This window comes from Staurois parvus, unplaced genomic scaffold (assembly GCF_062004578.1).
Source record: "Staurois parvus isolate SC_StPar_1 unplaced genomic scaffold, SC_StPar_1.0 ptg000274l, whole genome shotgun sequence".
Classification (NCBI taxonomy): Eukaryota; Metazoa; Chordata; class Amphibia; order Anura; family Ranidae; genus Staurois; species Staurois parvus.
In genome coordinates, this window is record NW_028318070.1 from 1,437,501 (window position 1) to 1,456,234 (window position 18,734).

At 49.1% G+C, this 18,734-nt stretch overlaps 1 protein-coding gene across 1 annotated transcript in view; it reads right to left on the reverse strand.

Moving 5' to 3' along the window:
* Positions 1 to 18,734, reverse strand: part of LOC149459112 (uncharacterized) — a 243,337-nt gene that overhangs the window by 172,300 nt on the left and 52,303 nt on the right. The window contains exon 26 of the mRNA XM_089681623.1: positions 1,395 to 1,598. Coding sequence (XP_089537749.1) covers positions 1,395 to 1,598 — 204 coding nt within the window. The remainder of the gene's footprint in view (positions 1 to 1,394; positions 1,599 to 18,734) is intronic.

Sequence of the window (18,734 nt, forward strand, 5' to 3'; positions counted from 1 at the left end):
TAAGGTCCCTAACTCACATTCATACATATACTATGGACAATTTAAACAGGATCCAATTAACCTACCTGCATGTCTTTGGAGTGTGGGAGGAAACTGGAGTACCCGGAGGAAACCCACGCAGGCACAGGGAGAACATGCAAACTCCAGGCAGGTGGTGCCGTGGTTGGGATTCGAACCAACGACCCTAGTAGTGCCAGGCAGAAGTGCTAACCACTAAGCCACTGTGCAGTCTAGTTACACTAGAAATCAGAATGGGTCACCAGTTACAGTAGTAGGGAGAATGGCGGGGAAAGCCAGAAACAGAGCCTGTTGCCCCGATGACACTGGATTACATCCTACAAACAATTTTCACTTATATGGGAAGAATAAGCCTTAAAGTGGAATTCCAGGCAAAATATAACTAAGCCTAAATCTACTCCCACCCCCATTCTATGACTATTCTATCTACCCTGTAAAACAAAAGATGTCTATACTTACCTATTCTGAAGGTGATCTGGTCCAGTCACATGATCGAGTACTGGCACTGGCTTCAGGGGAGAGGAGGGACAGCCAACAACGGATACCTCATAGTAAGCCAACGGGTAATGTAATCACTCAGGCTCTGCAGCTGTTGTTGATGATCTCGCCTCTTCCCTGAAGCCAGCGCAGGAGAGATCATGTGACCAGTCCAGAGGAGCTTCAGAATAGGTCATTATATTATCTATTCTTTTACAAAATAGATAGCATAGTCTTGGAATGGGGGTGGGAATAGATTTAGGCTTAGTTAGAATTTGACTGGAATTCCACTTTAAAGTGGTTTTAAACTCTTGCATAAAAAAAAAAAAAACCCTCCTTCTGCAAGTTAAGGACATAATGTGCTAGTATTCACCACATACTAGCACATTTTGAAAACTTACTTGAAAACGAAGCCCTCCAGTGGTGAGCTGTCATCACTGAGCTTCACCTGGTCTTCCTTCAGGATTTGCAGGCTCTGGCCATTTAAATGACCGAGCTGCGATGACGTCACTCCTGTGCATGCACATGGGAGTCATGGCTGCGGCACAGAGCTCTGAAGTAACAACATTAATATGCCATCCCTTCAGAGCACATGTGTCGGTTACGTCACCGGCTGCAGATTATCTCCTGAACAAGTCACGTTTAGGAGTTATTACTTTATTACAAGCTTACCTGTAGGTACAAGTGTCCAAATGGTGGTTACTACCACTTTAAAGTGTAAATTCAAGGAACCAGAAAAACAATGCGTCACTACAAAGTTTACTGTAAACCCTGTAGCTCTAAGAAAAAAACCCATTGAAAAAAATGCTATTGCTTCAATTTAATATTCATTTAATGAATATTCTTCTCAGTTATAATCTTATTGTCTCATGAATGTAAATTGAAACTGTCTTTATTACCTCTAGGGCAGTAGAACCCAGCTGGGCACTGAAATCCACTATAATCACTGGTGTTTTCTGCACAGTAGTAGCCGGCGGGGCACGGTAAGCAGTCTTGTTGATGCGTAAGGTTGTTATAGGTCCCTGCTGGACAGGCGTATGGATGGAAACTTCCTGCAGGGCAGTAATGACCACGTGGGCAGCCTCCACCCTCTCCTGTGAACACTGAATGAGACATAACAAAGATAATGGAAATCATAAGTGTCCTTTTTACATCTACTCAACGTCCCAGCTAACATTTTCAAAGAAAGAGCATACATGATAGATTCAAATACATTAAGAGTCTATATTATGAGAGTGTCCAGGGATTGAGAATTGCACTAGACATCTTGTGCTGCCCCACAGAAGCCAATAAGATTCATCTGTTGTAATGCAGAAGAATGAAGTGAGAAATTATTTGGTGGATGTTGGGGAGCTCAAAATAGTTTTTTCCTCAATTTTATAAATGAGGCCATTAATCCCAAATAATTTTAATCATTCTATAAAAGTCATGTAGGATGATCTTTGCTGAATCACCTGGTCACCTGCTATTTGTAATAATGTCAGTCATTTTAGGAATGTCTCCATTTTAAGGCAATGGGGTTGATTTACAAAAACTGCAGAGTGCAAAATCTGGTGCAGCTGTGCATAGAAACCAATCAGCTTCCAGGTTTTTGTCAAAGCTTAACTGAACAAGCTGAAGTTAGAAGCTGATTGGGTACCATGCACAGATGCGCCAGATTTTTCACTCTCTGGTTTTAATAAATCAAACCCAATGTACTGTATGTATGAAATCCTGGATAGAGAACTTGCTGAACAAGTTTGGGAACTTCGTAATATCCATGAGGGGAATTTTATCCAGACATCGAGACAAGATGCCAAGGACATCAGAAGCTACCAGAAAGGGCAACACCCTGCCAGCCTTATAATGGAGGACACATGGACACTGATATAATGCTTTTATGATTGGATGAATATGAAGTCATTAGGAGTAATGATCAATTTTGTAGTTTGTTATTTATCTTGAGGTACAGAGTCTATAAAACCTATACAACCTTAGGGGGGGTTTGGTGGTCTATTGGCTTGTAATCCGCCGCCATGTGGTTAATAAAAACTTATCTAATTTGAGCCTATTCTCAAACATTGCTGCATCAGTTCCTCTCCAATCTTTACTCATGGTACGTTAGATTTGTGTTATGGAAAACCTAAAGAGCATAATGTACAGAGAGGAGAAAATGTTCTTATTGAAAATGACTATACAGATTGCATTCTGAGTGTACAATCGATTTAGGTCCCATTCACACATGCACAGATGTATTGCAGGTGTGTTATGCCCTGCTTCTTGTAATTTAATGCTTGGTGCAGTTTTCAGCAAAACACACAATAGCATATTTAAAAACACCTAAAATGTGCAACACACATACAGCAAACTACACCATGTGCAGATACGAACAGAGCATTAACCGGTGATTTAAAAGTTTGTGTTCTCAGATAGGCCCTGTTCACACCTGAGCGTTTTGTAGCTCCTAGCTTGTAGCTCCAAAACACTCAGAGAGAAAAAAAAAAATCAATATTACTCTATGGCGATGGTTCACATCTCCACTCCAAGTCACCTGAAGCAAAAGGCCTGAAGCTCAAAAACATTGTGGAACGACTTTTGTAGCTCCATTCGGGCAGATTGATGCATTTTAGGAGCGTTTTCATTCCCATAGAAATACATGGAAACGTGTGAATTGGCAACACATGGCAACAAATGTTGTCACAAATGAAATTTTTCTCTATTGGCTAATACAAAAACGCCAAAACTCCAAAAAGCCCAAAAACCCCTGAACAAAACGTGCATAAAAACATGTGCAAAAATGCTATGCTCAGGTGTGAATGGAGCCTTATAGTCCAATGCACTGCATTTATTAAAATTATTCTGGCTAGATATAGTGAGAACTATCTATATCTTTAGCCATTATAAAACCGGAATCATTTAAAAAAATTCTAAGAATAATGATATATCTCAACAGAGAAACAATAAAACAAATTCTCATTAAATTTTCATCTTTGTGACTGTGAAATTGAAAAGCATTCATTCAAACAAAGGCTTATATGAACCCAGCTCATTGTGTTATCAGCGTGTAATTTTTTGTTCACATGTTAAAATCTGGATTTTTTTTCAACAGAAATTAATTTAAACCCCCAAACAATTATGTATTTTTTAAAAGCAGAGACCCTGGAGAATAAAATAATGGTATTCATTTCTTATGTTACACAACATTTGCACAACTGTTTATCAAATGCATATTTTCATGGGAATTTTTTTTTTTATTTTTAGTGCAGACAATACAATATAATTAGAGATGAGCGAAGTATTCAAAAATTCGATTCGACTGATTCGGTGAATTCGTGGAAAAATTTCGATTCGAGTCGAATATATTCGCTGTGAATTTAACTTAAAAAAGGGTGTTTCTAGGCTTCAGAGAGACTTAATATTAGTGCTGAACACTGTACCTTTAATTTAAATGCCCTTGGAGTCTGCTGGGGAAGAGAAATAATACTGTCAGGCAGTATGACATGCAGATGAGTGCCGTCGATCTTAGAATCACCGCACACTTCACTCATTTGGCCAGTCACGGGGCCAAAACCAGAGTGTGGAGCCACAGTGTGGCGGTGGAGGCAGCAGCAATGGGAGGCCATACAGCACCCTATGACAAAAATGGAAACCACCAGCAGTGTGAGGAGACCTGAAAGTGGCACATGGCAGAGTGTGGCGATAGAGACAGCAGCAATGGGAGGCCGTACAGGGACCCATGACACACTCTGGACCTGGCAGCAGCATGAGGAGGCGGTACAGGGGCCCATGGCAGATTACGGGCCTGGCAGCAGCATGAGGAGTCGGTACGGGGGCCCATGGCAGATTACAGGCCTGGCAGCAGCAATGGGAGGCCGTACAGGGACCCATGACACAATCTGGACCTGGCAGCAGCATGGGGAGGCGGTACAGGGGCCCATGACAGATTACGGGCCTGGCAGCAGCATTTGGAGTCGGTACGGGGGCCCATGACACACTCTGGACCTGGCAGCAGCATGAGGAGGCGGTACAGGGGCGCATGACAGATTACGAGCCTGGCAGCAGCAACTTGGACAGGAGGACGTTCAGTTTCTGCACCGTCTGGTGCGTGCTCGCAAACTGTTGTCTCTTGGAAACGGATTCCAAGAAAGACTGCTGACGGAATCCGTGAAGAGGAGTAGCAGGAGAAGGAGCATCTGAACGAGCGGAATATGCCAACAAGCGACAACAGGGGCCCATGACAGATTAGGGGCCTGGCAGCAGCATGAGGAGTCGGTACGGGGGCCCATGGCAGATTAGGGGCCTGGCAGCAGCTATGGGAGGCCCGTAATCTGCCAGCACCCTATGACAAAAAATGGAACCCACCAGCAGTGTGAGGAGACCTGAAAGTGGCACATGGCAGAGTGTGGCGATGGAGACAGCAGCAATGGGAGGCCGTACAGGGACCCATGACAGACTCTGGACCTGGCAGCAGCATGAGGAGGCGGTATAGGGGCCCATGGCAGATTAGGGGCCTGGCAGCAGCTATGGGAGGCCCGTAATCTGCCAGCACCCTATGACAAAAAATGGAATACACCAGCAGTGTGAGGAGACCTGAAAGTGGCACATGGCAGAGTGTGGCGATGGAGACAGCAGCAATGGGAGGCCGTACAGGGACCCATGAGAGACTCTGGACTTGGCAGCAGCATGAGGAGGCGGTATAGGGGCCCATGGCAGATTAGGGGCCTGGCAGCAGCTATGGGAGGCCCGTAATCTGCCAGCACCCTATGACAAAAAATGGAACACACCAGCAGTGTGAGGAGACCTGAAAGTGGCACATGTTTGGGGCATGATTCATGGCGGATTTAGTCAGTTGTGTCAGGAACTGGTGGTTTGAAATCCAGACTAATCCACGCCTGATTCATTTTCACAAACGTCAGTCTCTCCACACTTTGGGTGGACAGTCGTGTCCTCCGCGGAGTTGCAATACCTCCTGCCACACTAAACACGCGCTCCGATGCCACGCTACTGGCCGGGCATGACAGCCTTTCAAGGGCAAATTCAGCTAGTTGGGGCCAAAGGTCAAGTTTCGTTGCCCAGTAGTCAAGGGGATTGTCTACCTCGGTTGGCAGGGTGCTGTCCAAGTAGGCCTAAGCCTGTTGTTTGAGGTCCTGCTCCAGGTCCACCTGATGCTGCTGCTGCGGCTGGTTAGTAGTTTCCTCACTGCGCTGGTGAAGAAAGCTACTCATCATCGACTGCAGACTGAGGCAGCCGCTGCTGGTGGAGCTGCCACTGCTCCTACCACCCCACCCCTCCCCTGCTGCCATGGCAGCGGAACGCGAGCGCACAGGGCCCACAGTGTCTGAGGATGGACGTTGGCGCAGACAGGCAGAGACCAGCTGACTACATAGGTGGTTTTTATAGTACGTTATTTTGGCCTCCCTCTCAGCAGGTGTGAAAAAGGCCACCATTTTTGAACGGTAGCGAGGGTCCAACAAGGTGGACAGCCAAAAGTCATCCCTCTGTCTGATGGTTATTATTCGGCTGTCGCTACGCAAGCAACCGAGCATGCTATGGGCCATTTGTGCCAAGGAATGCGAGGGACTCCCTGCCTCCATCTCCACAGCATACTGCCACGGTGCGTCTGGGTCCTCTGTCTCCTCCTCCTCTCCTCTACCAGATGCTCCTGCTCCTCCACTCCTGTCCGCTGAGTGGAAAAACCACCCATTTCACTCAATAATTCCTGAGCACCAATGTCCTCCTCTACCTCCTCCTCTTCTTCCTGTCCTGCCCCCACAGGGGTCATGTGGCGTTGAGATCTGTGCGCCACGTCTACCGCACCCTGACCAGCCATTGTTAACAGCATTTGTTCCAGGACGTGCAACAGAGGAATGACGTCGTTCATCCCATAGTCCTGCCGACTCACGAATAGCGTGGCCTCCTCAAAGGGCCTGAGCAAGCGCAGGTGTCACGCATGAGCTGCCAATGGCTGACATCTAAGTTACACAGGGAGTACCTTTATCCGCTTTTAACATCAGGAAATCGGTGATGGCCTTTCGCTGTTCGTAAAGGCGGTCTAACATATGTAGGGTTGAATTCCACCTTGTTGCAACGTCACAGCATGAGGAGTCGGTACGGGGGCCCATGGCAGATTACGTGCCTGGCAGCAGCAATGGGAGGCCCGTAATCTGCCAGCACCCTATGTCAAAAAATTCAACACACCAGCACCTGAAAGTGGCACATGGCAGAGTGTGGCTATGGAGACAGCAGCAATGGGAGGCCGTACAGGGACCCATGAGAGACTCTGGACCTGGCAGCAGCATGAGGAGGCGGTATATAGGGGCCTATGGCAGATTAGGGGCCTGGCAGCAGCTATAGGAGGCCCGTAATCTGCCAGCACCCTATGTCAAAAAATTCTACACACCAGCAGTGTGTGAGGAGACCTGAAAGTGGCACATGGCAGAGTGTGGCGATGGAGACAGCAGCAATGGGAGGCCGTACAGGGACCCATGAGAGACTCTGGACCTGGCAGCAGCATGAGGAGGCGGTATATAGGGGCCTATGGCAGATTAGGAGCCTGGCAGCAGCTATGGGAGGCCCGTAATCTGCCAGCACCCTATGTCAAAAAATTCTACACACCAGCAGGGTGTGAGGAGACCTGAAAGTGGCACATGGCAGAGTGTGGCGATGGAGACAGCAGCAATGGGAGGCCGTACAGGGACCCATGACAGACTCTGGACCTGGCAGCAGCATGAGGAGGCGGTATAAAGGGGCCTATGGCAGATTAGGGGCCTGGCAGCAGCTATGGGAGGCCCGTAATCTGCCAGCACCCTATGTCAAAAAATTCTACACACCAGCAGTGTGAGGAGACCTGAAAGTGGCACATGGCAGAGTGTGGCGATGGAGACAGCAGCAATGGGAGGCCGTACAGGGACCCATGACAGACTCTGGACCTGGCAGCAGCATGAGGAGGCGGTATATAGGGGCCTATGGCAGATTAGGGGCCTGGCAGCAGCTATGGGAGGCCCGTAATCTGCCAGCACCCTATGTCAAAAAATTCTACACACCAGCAGTGTGAGGAGACCTGAAAGTGGCACATGGCAGAGTGTGGCGATGGAGACAGCAGCAATGGGAGGCCGTACAGGGACCCATGACAGACTCTGGACCTGGCAGCAGCATGAGGAGGCGGTATATAGGGGCCTATGGCAGATTAGGGGCCTGGCAGCAGCTATGGGAGGCCCGTAATCTGCCAGCACCCTATGTCAAAAAATTCTACACACCAGCAGTGTGAGGAGACCTGAAAGTGGCACATGGCAGAGTGTGGCGATGGAGACAGCAGCAATGGGAGGCCGTACAGGGACCCATGACACACTCTGGACTTGGCAGCAGCATGAGGAGGCGGTATAGGGGCCCATGGCAGATTAGGGGCCTGGCAGCAGCAATGGGAGGCCCGTAATCTGCCAGCACCCTATGTCAAAAAATTCTACACACCAGCAGTGTGAGGAGACCTGAAAGTGGCACATGGCAGAGTGTGGCTATGGAGACAGCAGCAATGGGAGGCCGTACAGGGACCCATGAGAGACTCTGGACCTGGCAGCAGCATGAGGAGGCGGTATATAGGGGCCTATGGCAGATTAGGGGCCTGGCAGCAGCTATGGGAGGCCCGTAATCTGCCAGCACCCTATGTCAAAAAATTCTACACACCAGCAGTGTGTGAGGGGACCTGAAAGTGGCACATGGCAGAGTGTGGCGATGGAGACAGCAGCAATGGGAGGCCGTACAGGGACCCATGAGAGACTCTGGACCTGGCAGCAGCATGAGGAGGCGGTATATAGGGTCCTATGGCAGATTAGGGGCCTGGCAGCAGCTATGGGAGGCCCGTAATCTGCCAGCACCCTATGTCAAAAAATTCTACACACCAGCAGTGTGTGAGGAGACCTGAAAGTGGCACATGGCAGAGTGTGGCGATGGAGACAGCAGCAATGGGAGGCCGTACAGGGACCCATGAGAGACTCTGGACCTGGCAGCAGCATGAGGAGGCGGTATATAGGGGCCTATGGCAGATTAGGGGCCTGGCAGCAGCTATGGGAGGCCCGTAATCTGCCAGCACCCTATGTCAAAAAATTCTACACACAAGCAGTGTGAGGAGACCTCAAAGTGGCACATGGCAGAGTGTGGCGATGGAGACAGCAGCAATGGGAGGCCGTACAGGGACCCATGACACACTCTGGACTTGGCAGCAGCATGAGGAGGCGGTATAGGGGCCCATGGCAGATTAGGGGCCTGGCAGCAGCAATGGGAGGCCCGTAATCTGCCAGCACCCTATGTCAAAAAATTCTACACACCAGCAGTGTGAGGAGACCTGAAAGTGGCACATGGCAGAGTGTGGCGATGGAGACAGCAGCAATGGGAGGCCGTACAGGGACCCATGACAGACTCTGGACCTGGCAGCAGCATGAGGAGGCGGTATATAGGGGCCTATGGCAGATTAGGGGCCTGGCAGCAGCTATGGGAGGCCCGTAATCTGCCAGCACCCTATGTCAAAAAATTCTACACACCAGCAGTGTGAGGAGACCTGAAAGTGGCACATGGCAGAGTGTGGCGATGGAGACAGCAGCAATGGGAGGCCGTACAGGGACCCATGACAGACTCTGGACCTGGCAGCAGCATGAGGAGGCGGTATATAGGGGCCTATGGCAGATTAGGGGCCTGGCAGCAGCTATGGGAGGCCCGTAATCTGCCAGCACCCTATGTCAAAAAATTCTACACACCAGCAGTGTGAGGAGACCTGAAAGTGGCACATGGCAGAGTGTGGCGATGGAGACAGCAGCAATGGGAGGCCGTACAGGGACCCATGACAGACTCTGGACCTGGCAGCAGCATGAGGAGGCGGTATATAGGGGCCTATGGCAGATTAGGGGCCTGGCAGCAGCAATGGGAGGCCCGTAATCTGCCAGCACCCTATGTCAAAAAATTCTACACACCAGCAGTGTGAGGAGACCTGAAAGTGGCACATGGCAGAGTGTGGCGATGGAGACAGCAGCAATGGGAGGCCGTACAGGGACCCATGAGAGACTCTGGACCTGGCAGCAGCATGAGGAGGCGGTATATAGGGGCCTATGGCAGATTAGGGGCCTGGCAGCAGCTATGGGAGGCCCATAATCTGCCAGCACCCTATGTCAAAAAATTCTACACACCAGCAGTGTGAGGAGACCTGAAAGTGGCACATGGCAGAGTGTGGCGATGGAGACAGCAGCAATGGGAGGCCGTACAGGGACCCATGACAGACTCTGGACCTGGCAGCAGCATGAGGAGGCGGTATATAGGGGCCTATGGCAGATTAGGGGCCTGGCAGCAGCTATGGGAGGCCCGTAATCTGCCAGCACCCTATGTCAAAAAATTCTACACACCAGCTGTGTGAGGAGACCTGAAAGTGGCACATGGCAGAGTGAGGCGATGGAGACAGCAGCAATGGGAGGCCGTACAGGGACCCATGAGAGACTCTGGACCTGGCAGCAGCATGAGGAGGCGGTATATAGGGGCCTATGGCAGATTAGGGGCCTGGCAGCAGCTATGGGAGGCCCGTAATCTGCCAGCACCCTATGTCAAAAAATTCTACACACCAGCAGTGTGAGGAGACCTGAAAGTGGCACATGGCAGAGTGTGGCGATGGAGACAGCAGCAATGGGAGGCCGTACAGGGACCCATGACAGACTCTGGACCTGGCAGCAGCATGAGGAGGCGGTATATAGGGGCCTATGGCAGATTAGGGGCCTGGCAGCAGCTATGGGAGGCCCGTAATCTGCCAGCACCCTATGTCAAAAAATTCTACACACCAGCAGTGTGTGAGGAGACCTGAAAGTGGCACATGGCAGAGTGTGGCTATGGAGACAGCAGCAATGGGAGGCCGTACAGGGACCCATGACACACTCTGGACTTGGCAGCAGCATGAGGAGGCGGTATAGGGGCCCATGGCAGATTAGGGGCCTGGCAGCAGCTATGGGAGGCCCGTAATCTGCCAGCACCCTATGTCAAAAAATTCTACACACCAGCAGTGTGAGGAGACCTGAAAGTGGCACATGGCAGAGTGTGGCGATGGAGACAGCAGCAATGGGAGGCCGTACAGGGACCCATGAGAGACTCTGGACCTGGCAGCAGCATGAGGAGGCGGTATATAGGGGCCTATGGCAGATTAGGGGCCTGGCAGCAGCTATGGGAGGCCCGTAATCTGCCAGCACCCTATGTCAAAAAATTCTACACACCAGCAGTGTGAGGAGACCTGAAAGTGGCACATGGCAGAGTGTGGCGATGGAGACAGCAGCAATGGGAGGCCGTACAGGGACCCATGAGAGACTCTGGACCTGGCAGCAGCATGAGGAGGCGGTATATAGGGGCCTATGGCAGATTAGGGGCCTGGCAGCAGCTATGGGAGGCCCGTAATCTGCCAGCACCCTATGTCAAAAAATTCTACACACCAGCAGTGTGTGAGGAGACCTGAAAGTGGCACATGGCAGAGTGTGGCTATGGAGACAGCAGCAATGGGAGGCCGTACAGGGACCCATGACACACTCTGGACTTGGCAGCAGCATGAGGAGGCGGTATATAGGGGCCTATGGCAGATTAGGGGCCTGGCAGCAGCTATGGGAGGCCCGTAATCTGCCAGCACCCTATGTCAAAAAATTCTACACACCAGCAGTGTGAGGAGACCTGAAAGTGGCACATGGCAGAGTGTGGCGATGGAGACAGCAGCAATGGGAGGCCGTACAGGGACCCATGAGAGACTCTGGACCTGGCAGCAGCATGAGGAGGCGGTATATAGGGGCCCATGGCAGATTAGGGGCCTGGCAGCAGCTATAGGAGGCCCGTAATCTGCCAGCACCCTATGTCAAAAAATTCTACACACCAGCAGTGTGAGGAGACCTGAAAGTGGCACATGGCAGAGTGTGGCGATGGAGACAGCAGCAATGGGAGGCCGTACAGGGACCCATGAGAGACTCTGGACCTGGCAGCAGCATGAGGAGGCGGTATATAGGGGCCTATGGCAGATTAGGGGCCTGGCAGCAGCTATAGGAGGCCCGTAATCTGCCAGCACCCTATGTCAAAAAATTCTACACACCAGCAGTGTGAGGAGACCTGAAAGTGGCACATGGCAGAGTGTGGCGATGGAGACAGCAGCAATGGGAGGCCGTACAGGGACCCATGAGAGACTCTGGACCTGGCAGCAGCATGAGGAGGCGGTATATAGGGGCCTATGGCAGATTAGGGGCCTGGCAGCAGCTATGGGAGGCCCGTAATCTGCCAGCACCCTATGTCAAAAAATTCTACACACCAGCAGTGTGTGAGGAGACCTGAAAGTGGCACATGGCAGAGTGTGGCGATGGAGACAGCAGCAATGGGAGGCCGTACAGGGACCCATGAGAGACTCTGGACCTGGCAGCAGCATGAGGAGGCGGTATATAGGGGCCTATGGCAGATTAGGGGCCTGGCAGCAGCTATGGGAGGCCCGTAATCTGCCAGCACCCTATGTCAAAAAATTCTACACACCAGCAGTGTGTGAGGAGACCTGAAAGTGGCACATGGCAGAGTGTGGCGATGGAGACAGCAGCAATGGGAGGTCTCCCATTGTCCCAACATGGCCCAAATAGTCCCAACATGGGCCCCCTGGCCACGCTTGACTTTCTGGCCACATAGTCGACATACGGCTACGTTTACTTCCTCGGGCGGCTTGACGAAAAATTGCCACACCGCCGAGTAGGAAACTTTGCCCCCGATACTCCTCACTGGCTGACTGCTGCTTCCTCCATGCACACCGGCACCACTACTGGCCGTGGTGGTAGGCTGCAGTGGAGCTGGTGCTCTACTCCGTGGCCGTTTGGCTCCACTGACACTGCTTCCACTGACACTGCTGCGACCCTGCTGCTGTCTCCTGGGCAACCCACCGACTGTTTCGCTCACTGCCAAGCTGCCACCCTCTTCTCCTGATGATGCGGAAGAAATTGCCTGATGACGACGAGGCTGCCAAGTGCGATCAACCTCCTCATCATCAAGTAGGGTCTCCGCCTCACTACTAGCCCCCTCGGCTGCGTCTGGGTCAGGAGACAGACCTGTCTCTAGACCGGCTACCGGGCCACTCTCCTCGCCACTACTTCTTCGCCTAGCTGCTGAAAAGGCGGATGTCTCCCCCCGTTCCTGACCGCCCTCTGTTAGCTCTTCCTCACTGTACAGTGGGGCTGAGCCCACAGCATGCGATACTTCGCTTGGTGAGGGAACACCAAAGGACAGGGGCAGGTAGAGGACACGTGATTTCAGTGGGCTTGGTCCCGGGCCATGCCAACTAACGGTTGTGTCTGACGTACCCACCGACCGTTGGCTGTAGGTGTCAGAGGTGACCTGGGAAGAGGAAGACGACCGAGCCAACCAATCGATGACGGCAGGGTTGTCGGTGGAGACACGACCGCTGGATGACACCGGGAGCACTGGCCTCTGGCTGCGAATAGTGCTGCCTCGACCCCTTCCTCTGCTGCCACGTCTGCTCGCTCCTAAAACATTGCCTCCTCTGCCACTCCTCTGCATGTTGTCTGACATACTCTTTAATTAAACGATTATGTGTCCCTGAGTAACAATTCTGTGTCCCTGAGTAACAATTCCGTGTCTGTGCGAGTAACAATTCTGTGGCCCTAAGTAACAGTTCTGTGGCCCTCAGTAACAATTCTGTGTCCCTGATTAACGTTTCTGTGGCCCCAAGTAACAGTTCTGTGGCCCTCAGTAACAATTCTGTGTCTGTGCGAGTAACAATTCTGTGTCTGTGCGAGAAACAATTCTGTGGCCCTAAGTAACAGTTCTGTGGCCCTCAGTAACAGTTCTGTTTCCCTGAGTAACAATTCTGTGTCTGTGCGAGTAAGAATTCTGTGTCTGTGCGAGTAACAATTCTGTGGCCCTAAGTAACAGTTCTGTGGCCCTCAGTAACAGTTCTGTGTCCCTGAGTAACAATTCTGTGTCTGTGCGAGTAACAATTCTGTGTCTGTGCGAGTAACAATTCTGTCTGTGCGAGTAACAATTCTGTGGCCCTAAGTAACTGTTCTGTGGCCCTCAGTAACAGTTCTGTGTCCCTGTGTAACAATTCTGTGTCTGTGCGAGTAACAATTCTGTGGCCCTAAGTAACAGTTCTGTGGCCCTCAGTAACAATTCTGTGTCCCTGATTAACGTTTCTGTGGCCCCAAGTAACAGTTCTGTGGCCCTCAGTAACAATTCTGTGTCTGTGCGAGTAACAATTCTGTGTCTGTGTGAGTAACAATTCTGTGTCTGTGCGAGTAACAATTCTGTGGCCCTAAGTAACGGTTCTGTGGCCCTCAGTAACAGTTCTGTGTCCCTGTGTAACAATTCTGTGTCTGTGCGAGTAACAATTTTGTGGCCCTAAGTAACAGTTCTGTGGTCCTCAGTAACAATTCTGTGTCTGTGCGAGTAACAATTCTGTGGCCCTAAGTAACAGTTCTGTGGCACTCAGTAACAATTCTGTGTCTGTCCCTGAGTAACAATTCTGTGGCCCTAACTAAAGTTTCTGTGGCCCTAAGTAACAATTCTCTGGCACTCAGTAACAATTCTGTCTGTCCCTGAGTAACAATTCTGTGGCCCTAATAACGTTTCTGTGGCCCTAAGTAACAATTATCTGGCACTCAGTAACAATTCTGTCTGTCCCTGAGTAACAATTCTCTGGCACTCAGTAACAATTCTGTCTGTCCCTGAGTAAAAATTCTGTGGCCCTAAGTAAAGTTTCTGTGGCCGTGAGTAACAATTCTCTGGCACTCAGTATCAATTCTGTCTGTCCCTGAGTAACAATTCTCTGGCACTCCGTAACAATTCTGTCTGTCCCTGAGTAACAATTCTCTGGCACTCAGTAACAATTCTGTCTGTCCCTGAGTAAAAATTCTGTGGCCCTAAGTAAAGTTTCTGTGGCCCTGAGTAACAATTCTCTGGCACTCCGTAAGAATTCTGTCTGTCCCTGAGTAAAAATTCTGTGGCCCTAACTAGCGTTTCTTTGTCCCTAAGTAACAGTTCTGTGGCCCTGAGTAACAATTCTGTGTCTGTGCGAGTAACAATTCTGTGGCCCTAAGTAACAGTTCTGTGGCCCTCAGTAACAGTTCTGTGTCTGTGCGAGTAACAATTCTGTGTCTGTGCGAGTAACAATTCTGTGGCCCTAAGTAAAGTTTCTGTGGCCCTCAGTAACAGTTCTGTGTCTGTGCGAGTAACAATTCTGTGTCTGTGCGAGTAACAATTCTGTGGCCCTAAGTAAAGTTTCTGTGGCCCTAAGTAACAATTCTCTGGCACTCAGTAACAATTCTGTCTGTCCCTGAGTAACAATTCTCTGGCACTCAGTAACAATTCTGTCTGTCCCTGAGTAAAAATTCTGTGGCCCTAAGTAAAGTTTCTGTGGCCCTGAGTAACAATTCTCTGGCACTCCGTAACAATTCTGTCTGTCCCTGAGTAACAATTCTCTGGCCCTCAGTAACAATTCTGTCTGTCCCTGAGTAAAAATTCTGTGGCCCTAAGTAAAGTTTCTGTGGCCCTGAGTAACAATTCTCTGGCACTCCGTAACAATTCTGTCTGTCCCTGAGTATGAATTCTGTGGCCCTAACTAGCGGTTCTTTGTCCCTAAGTAACAGTTCTGTGGCCCTGAGTAACAATTCTGTGTCTGTGCGAGTAACAATTCTGTGGCCCTAAGTAACAGTTCTGTGGCCCTCAGTAACAGTTCTGTGTCTGTGCGAGTAACAATTCTGTGTCTGTGCGAGTAACAATTCTGTGGCCCTAAGTAACAGTTCTGTGGCCTTCAGTAACAATTCTGTGTCTGTGCGAGTAACAATTCTGTGTCTGTGCGAGTAACAATTCTGTGGCCCTAAGTAAAGTTTCTGTGGCCCTAAGTAACAATTCTCTGGCACTCAGTAACAATTCTGTCTGTCCCTGAGTAACAATTCTCTGGCACTCAGTAACAATTCTGTCTGTCCCTGAGTAACAATTCTGTGGCCCTAAGTAAAGTTTCTGGGGCCCTGAGTAACAATTCTCTGGCACTCAGTAACAATTCTGTCTGTCCCTGAGTAACAATTCTCTGGCACTCAGTAACAATTCTGTCTGTCCCTGAGTAAAAATTCTGTGGCCCTAAGTAAAGTTTCTGTGGCCCTAAGTAACAATTCTCTGGCACTCAGTAACAATTCTGTCTGTCCCTGAGTAACAATTCTCTGGCACTCAGTAACAATTCTGTCTGTCCCTGAGTAAAAATTCTGTGGCCCTAATTAAAGTTTCTGTGGCCCTAAGTAACAATTCTCTGGCACTCAGTAACAATTCTGTCTGTCCCTGAGTAACAATTCTCTGGCACTCAGTAACAATTCTGTCTGTCCCTGAGTAAAAATTCTGTGGCCCTAAGTAAAGTTTCTGTGGCCCTGAGTAACAATTCTCTGGCACTCCGTAACAATTCTGTCTGTCCCTGAGTAACAATTCTCTGGCACTCAGTAACAATTCTGTCTGTCCCTGAGTAAAAATTCTGTGGCCCTAAGTAAAGTTTCTGTGGCCCAGAGTAACAATTCTCTGGCACTCCGTAACAATTCTGTCTGTCCCTGAGTATGAATTCTGTGGCCCTAACTAGCGTTTCTTTGTCCCTAAGTAACAGTTCTGTGGCCCTGAGTAACAATTCTGTGTCTGTGCGAGTAACAATTCTGTGGCCCTAAGTAACAGTTCTGTGGCCTTCAGTAACAATTCTGTGTCTGTGCGAGTAACAATTCTGTGTCTGTGCGAGTAACAATTCTGTGGCCCTAAGTAAAGTTTCTGTGGCCCTAAGTAACAATTCTCTGGCACTCAGTAACAATTCTGTCTGTCCCTGAGTAACAATTCTCTGGCACTCAGTAACAATTCTGTCTGTCCCTGAGTAAAAATTCTGTGGCCCTAAGTAAAGTTTCTGGGGCCCTGAGTAACAATTCTCTGGCACTCAGTAACAATTCTGTCTGTCCCTGAGTAACAATTCTCTGGCACTCAGTAACAATTCTGTCTGTCCCTGAGTAACAATTCTCTGGCACTCAGTAACAATTCTGTCTGTCCCTGAGTAAAAATTCTGTGGCCCTAAGTAAAGTTTCTGTGGCCCTAAGTAACAATTCTCTGGCACTCAGTAACAATTCTGTCTGTCCCTGAGTAACAATTCTCTGGCACTCAGTAACAATTCTGTCTGTCCCTGAGTAAAAATTCTGTGGCCCTAATTAAAGTTTCTGTGGCCCTAAGTAACAATTCTCTGGCACTCAGTAACAATTCTGTCTGTCCCTGAGTAACAATTCTCTGGCACTCAGTAACAATTCTGTCTGTCCCTGAGTAAAAATTCTGTGGCCCTAATAACGTTTCTGTGGCCCTAAGTAACAATTCTCTGGCACTGAGTAACAATTCTGTCTGTCCCTGATTATGAATTCTGTGGCCCTAACTAGCGTTTCTTTGTCCCTAAATAACGATTCTGTGGCCCTCATTAACAAGTCTGTGTCCCTGAGTAATGGTTCTCTGTCCCTGAGTAATGGTTCTCTGTCCCTAAGTAACTTTTCTCTGTCCCCAATTATCGTTTCTGTGGCCCTAACTCTGTCCCTGTCCCTAGTACAGAGCGGTCTGCCTCTGTTCAATAACTGCAGGCAAATGAAGAATTCCAAAATGGCCGCTATTTATAGCTCGACCATTACACAGTGCTGGCTGGCTGGCTGCTGATTGGCTGATGCGATCACATGTAGTTGAGGAATGCATTATGGGTCAGCGCGCCTTGTCTGTGCGCCTTCCCAGACATCCCCGCTCCGTCGCCGCACATGTCAGCCGCCATTTTCTGAAAAATTTCGATTCGCGCATCCGAATTAGGCTATTTTTCGGATTCGGCACGAATCTAAATTTTTCCGATATTCGACTCGAATTCCACTTCGGATACTTCAATTCGCTCATCTCTAAATATAATACCCAATTTGTGGGTAAAATATAAGGGATGGAGTAGAATTGAGTAAATAGATACCAAACATGACAAGCCTTAAAGTGTTACTAAACCTGGGACCCTGCATTCACTATATCCACTCTCCCCGGACCCTGCATTCACTATATCTGGTCTCTCACAGTACACACAACATTGAAATGCAATTATTTTAGTAAATATAAACTGCTAAATACCTTTTCTGATCTGCAGTATATGGCAGTCTTGTGACTTATATCAGTGTCCAGCCCACAACTAGTTAAGCGTGTAGGAGGAGTTTTCTTTCTGTTCTAGGAGGATGGAAATCCCCTGACCTCTGTCTGGACCAGGGGCGGACTGACCATTTGGGAACTTGGGCACTGCCCGAGGGCCCGGGGTCAGTAGGGGGCCCACATGAGATGCCCCTGGTACCTTTTTCATAGGCTTTTTTGAGTTTGGGCAAGGACACAGGGTCCCCATGAGTTGTCAGTCCGCCCCTGGTCTAGACAGTGCTGATTGGCCCTGTGCTAATCATTTGTACTCTCCCAAGAAAAAAAAAAACCTCTCTAGCAATATACTCCACACTGAGCATGTGCATGTGACTACGGGTTCAGTCTGTATCAGGGGGTCATTTCAAAAAGAGGAGGGAGAGAGAAAAAAGACTCAAACAGCCTTTTTACACAATGCAGATGATTAACCCCTTAGTTTCCACAGTGAGTATAACAAGCATGCTTTACTGCATATACAGACTGATATTACTGTTGTGGGTTTAGTAACACTTTAAAATTATGCTATAGAAAGGCAAAAAACTATAGTACCCAAAAATGTCCATAGGTAATGCTTTAAATGCCTTTACAGGTCATCAGTTTAGAGTTAAGCATGTACTATGGCCCTAGATAGTTCATGGTTAATAAGCTCCTGATCCAGAGCTAGTGACATCATTGCACAAACCCAGAAGTGGTGACTGGTGGGTCTATATACATACAATAGTTCACTGGCATAGTAGTGCATGTAATTTGTGAGTGGTTTTCAATAGTTTTGAAGAAAGGGCGGTGTTTTTAATGTAATACATGATGATGACCTTTTATTGCTTTTGAGACAAACAAGGATTGGAGTAGTGTTACTTTATGTGTGGAGCCCAGGACTTGGAGAAAGAGGAGATGATCTATTAGTGCATTTTGAGAAAAATACAGGAGATGCTTAAAGCCCTAAATAAAAGTAAGCATATGGTGACCTATTTACATTATAGGTCAATTCTCCAGGTTTGCAGATTGTGTGACAGGTGGTGGAGCACAAAGTGGTGATTATGGAATAAATACACAGCACAAGCGGA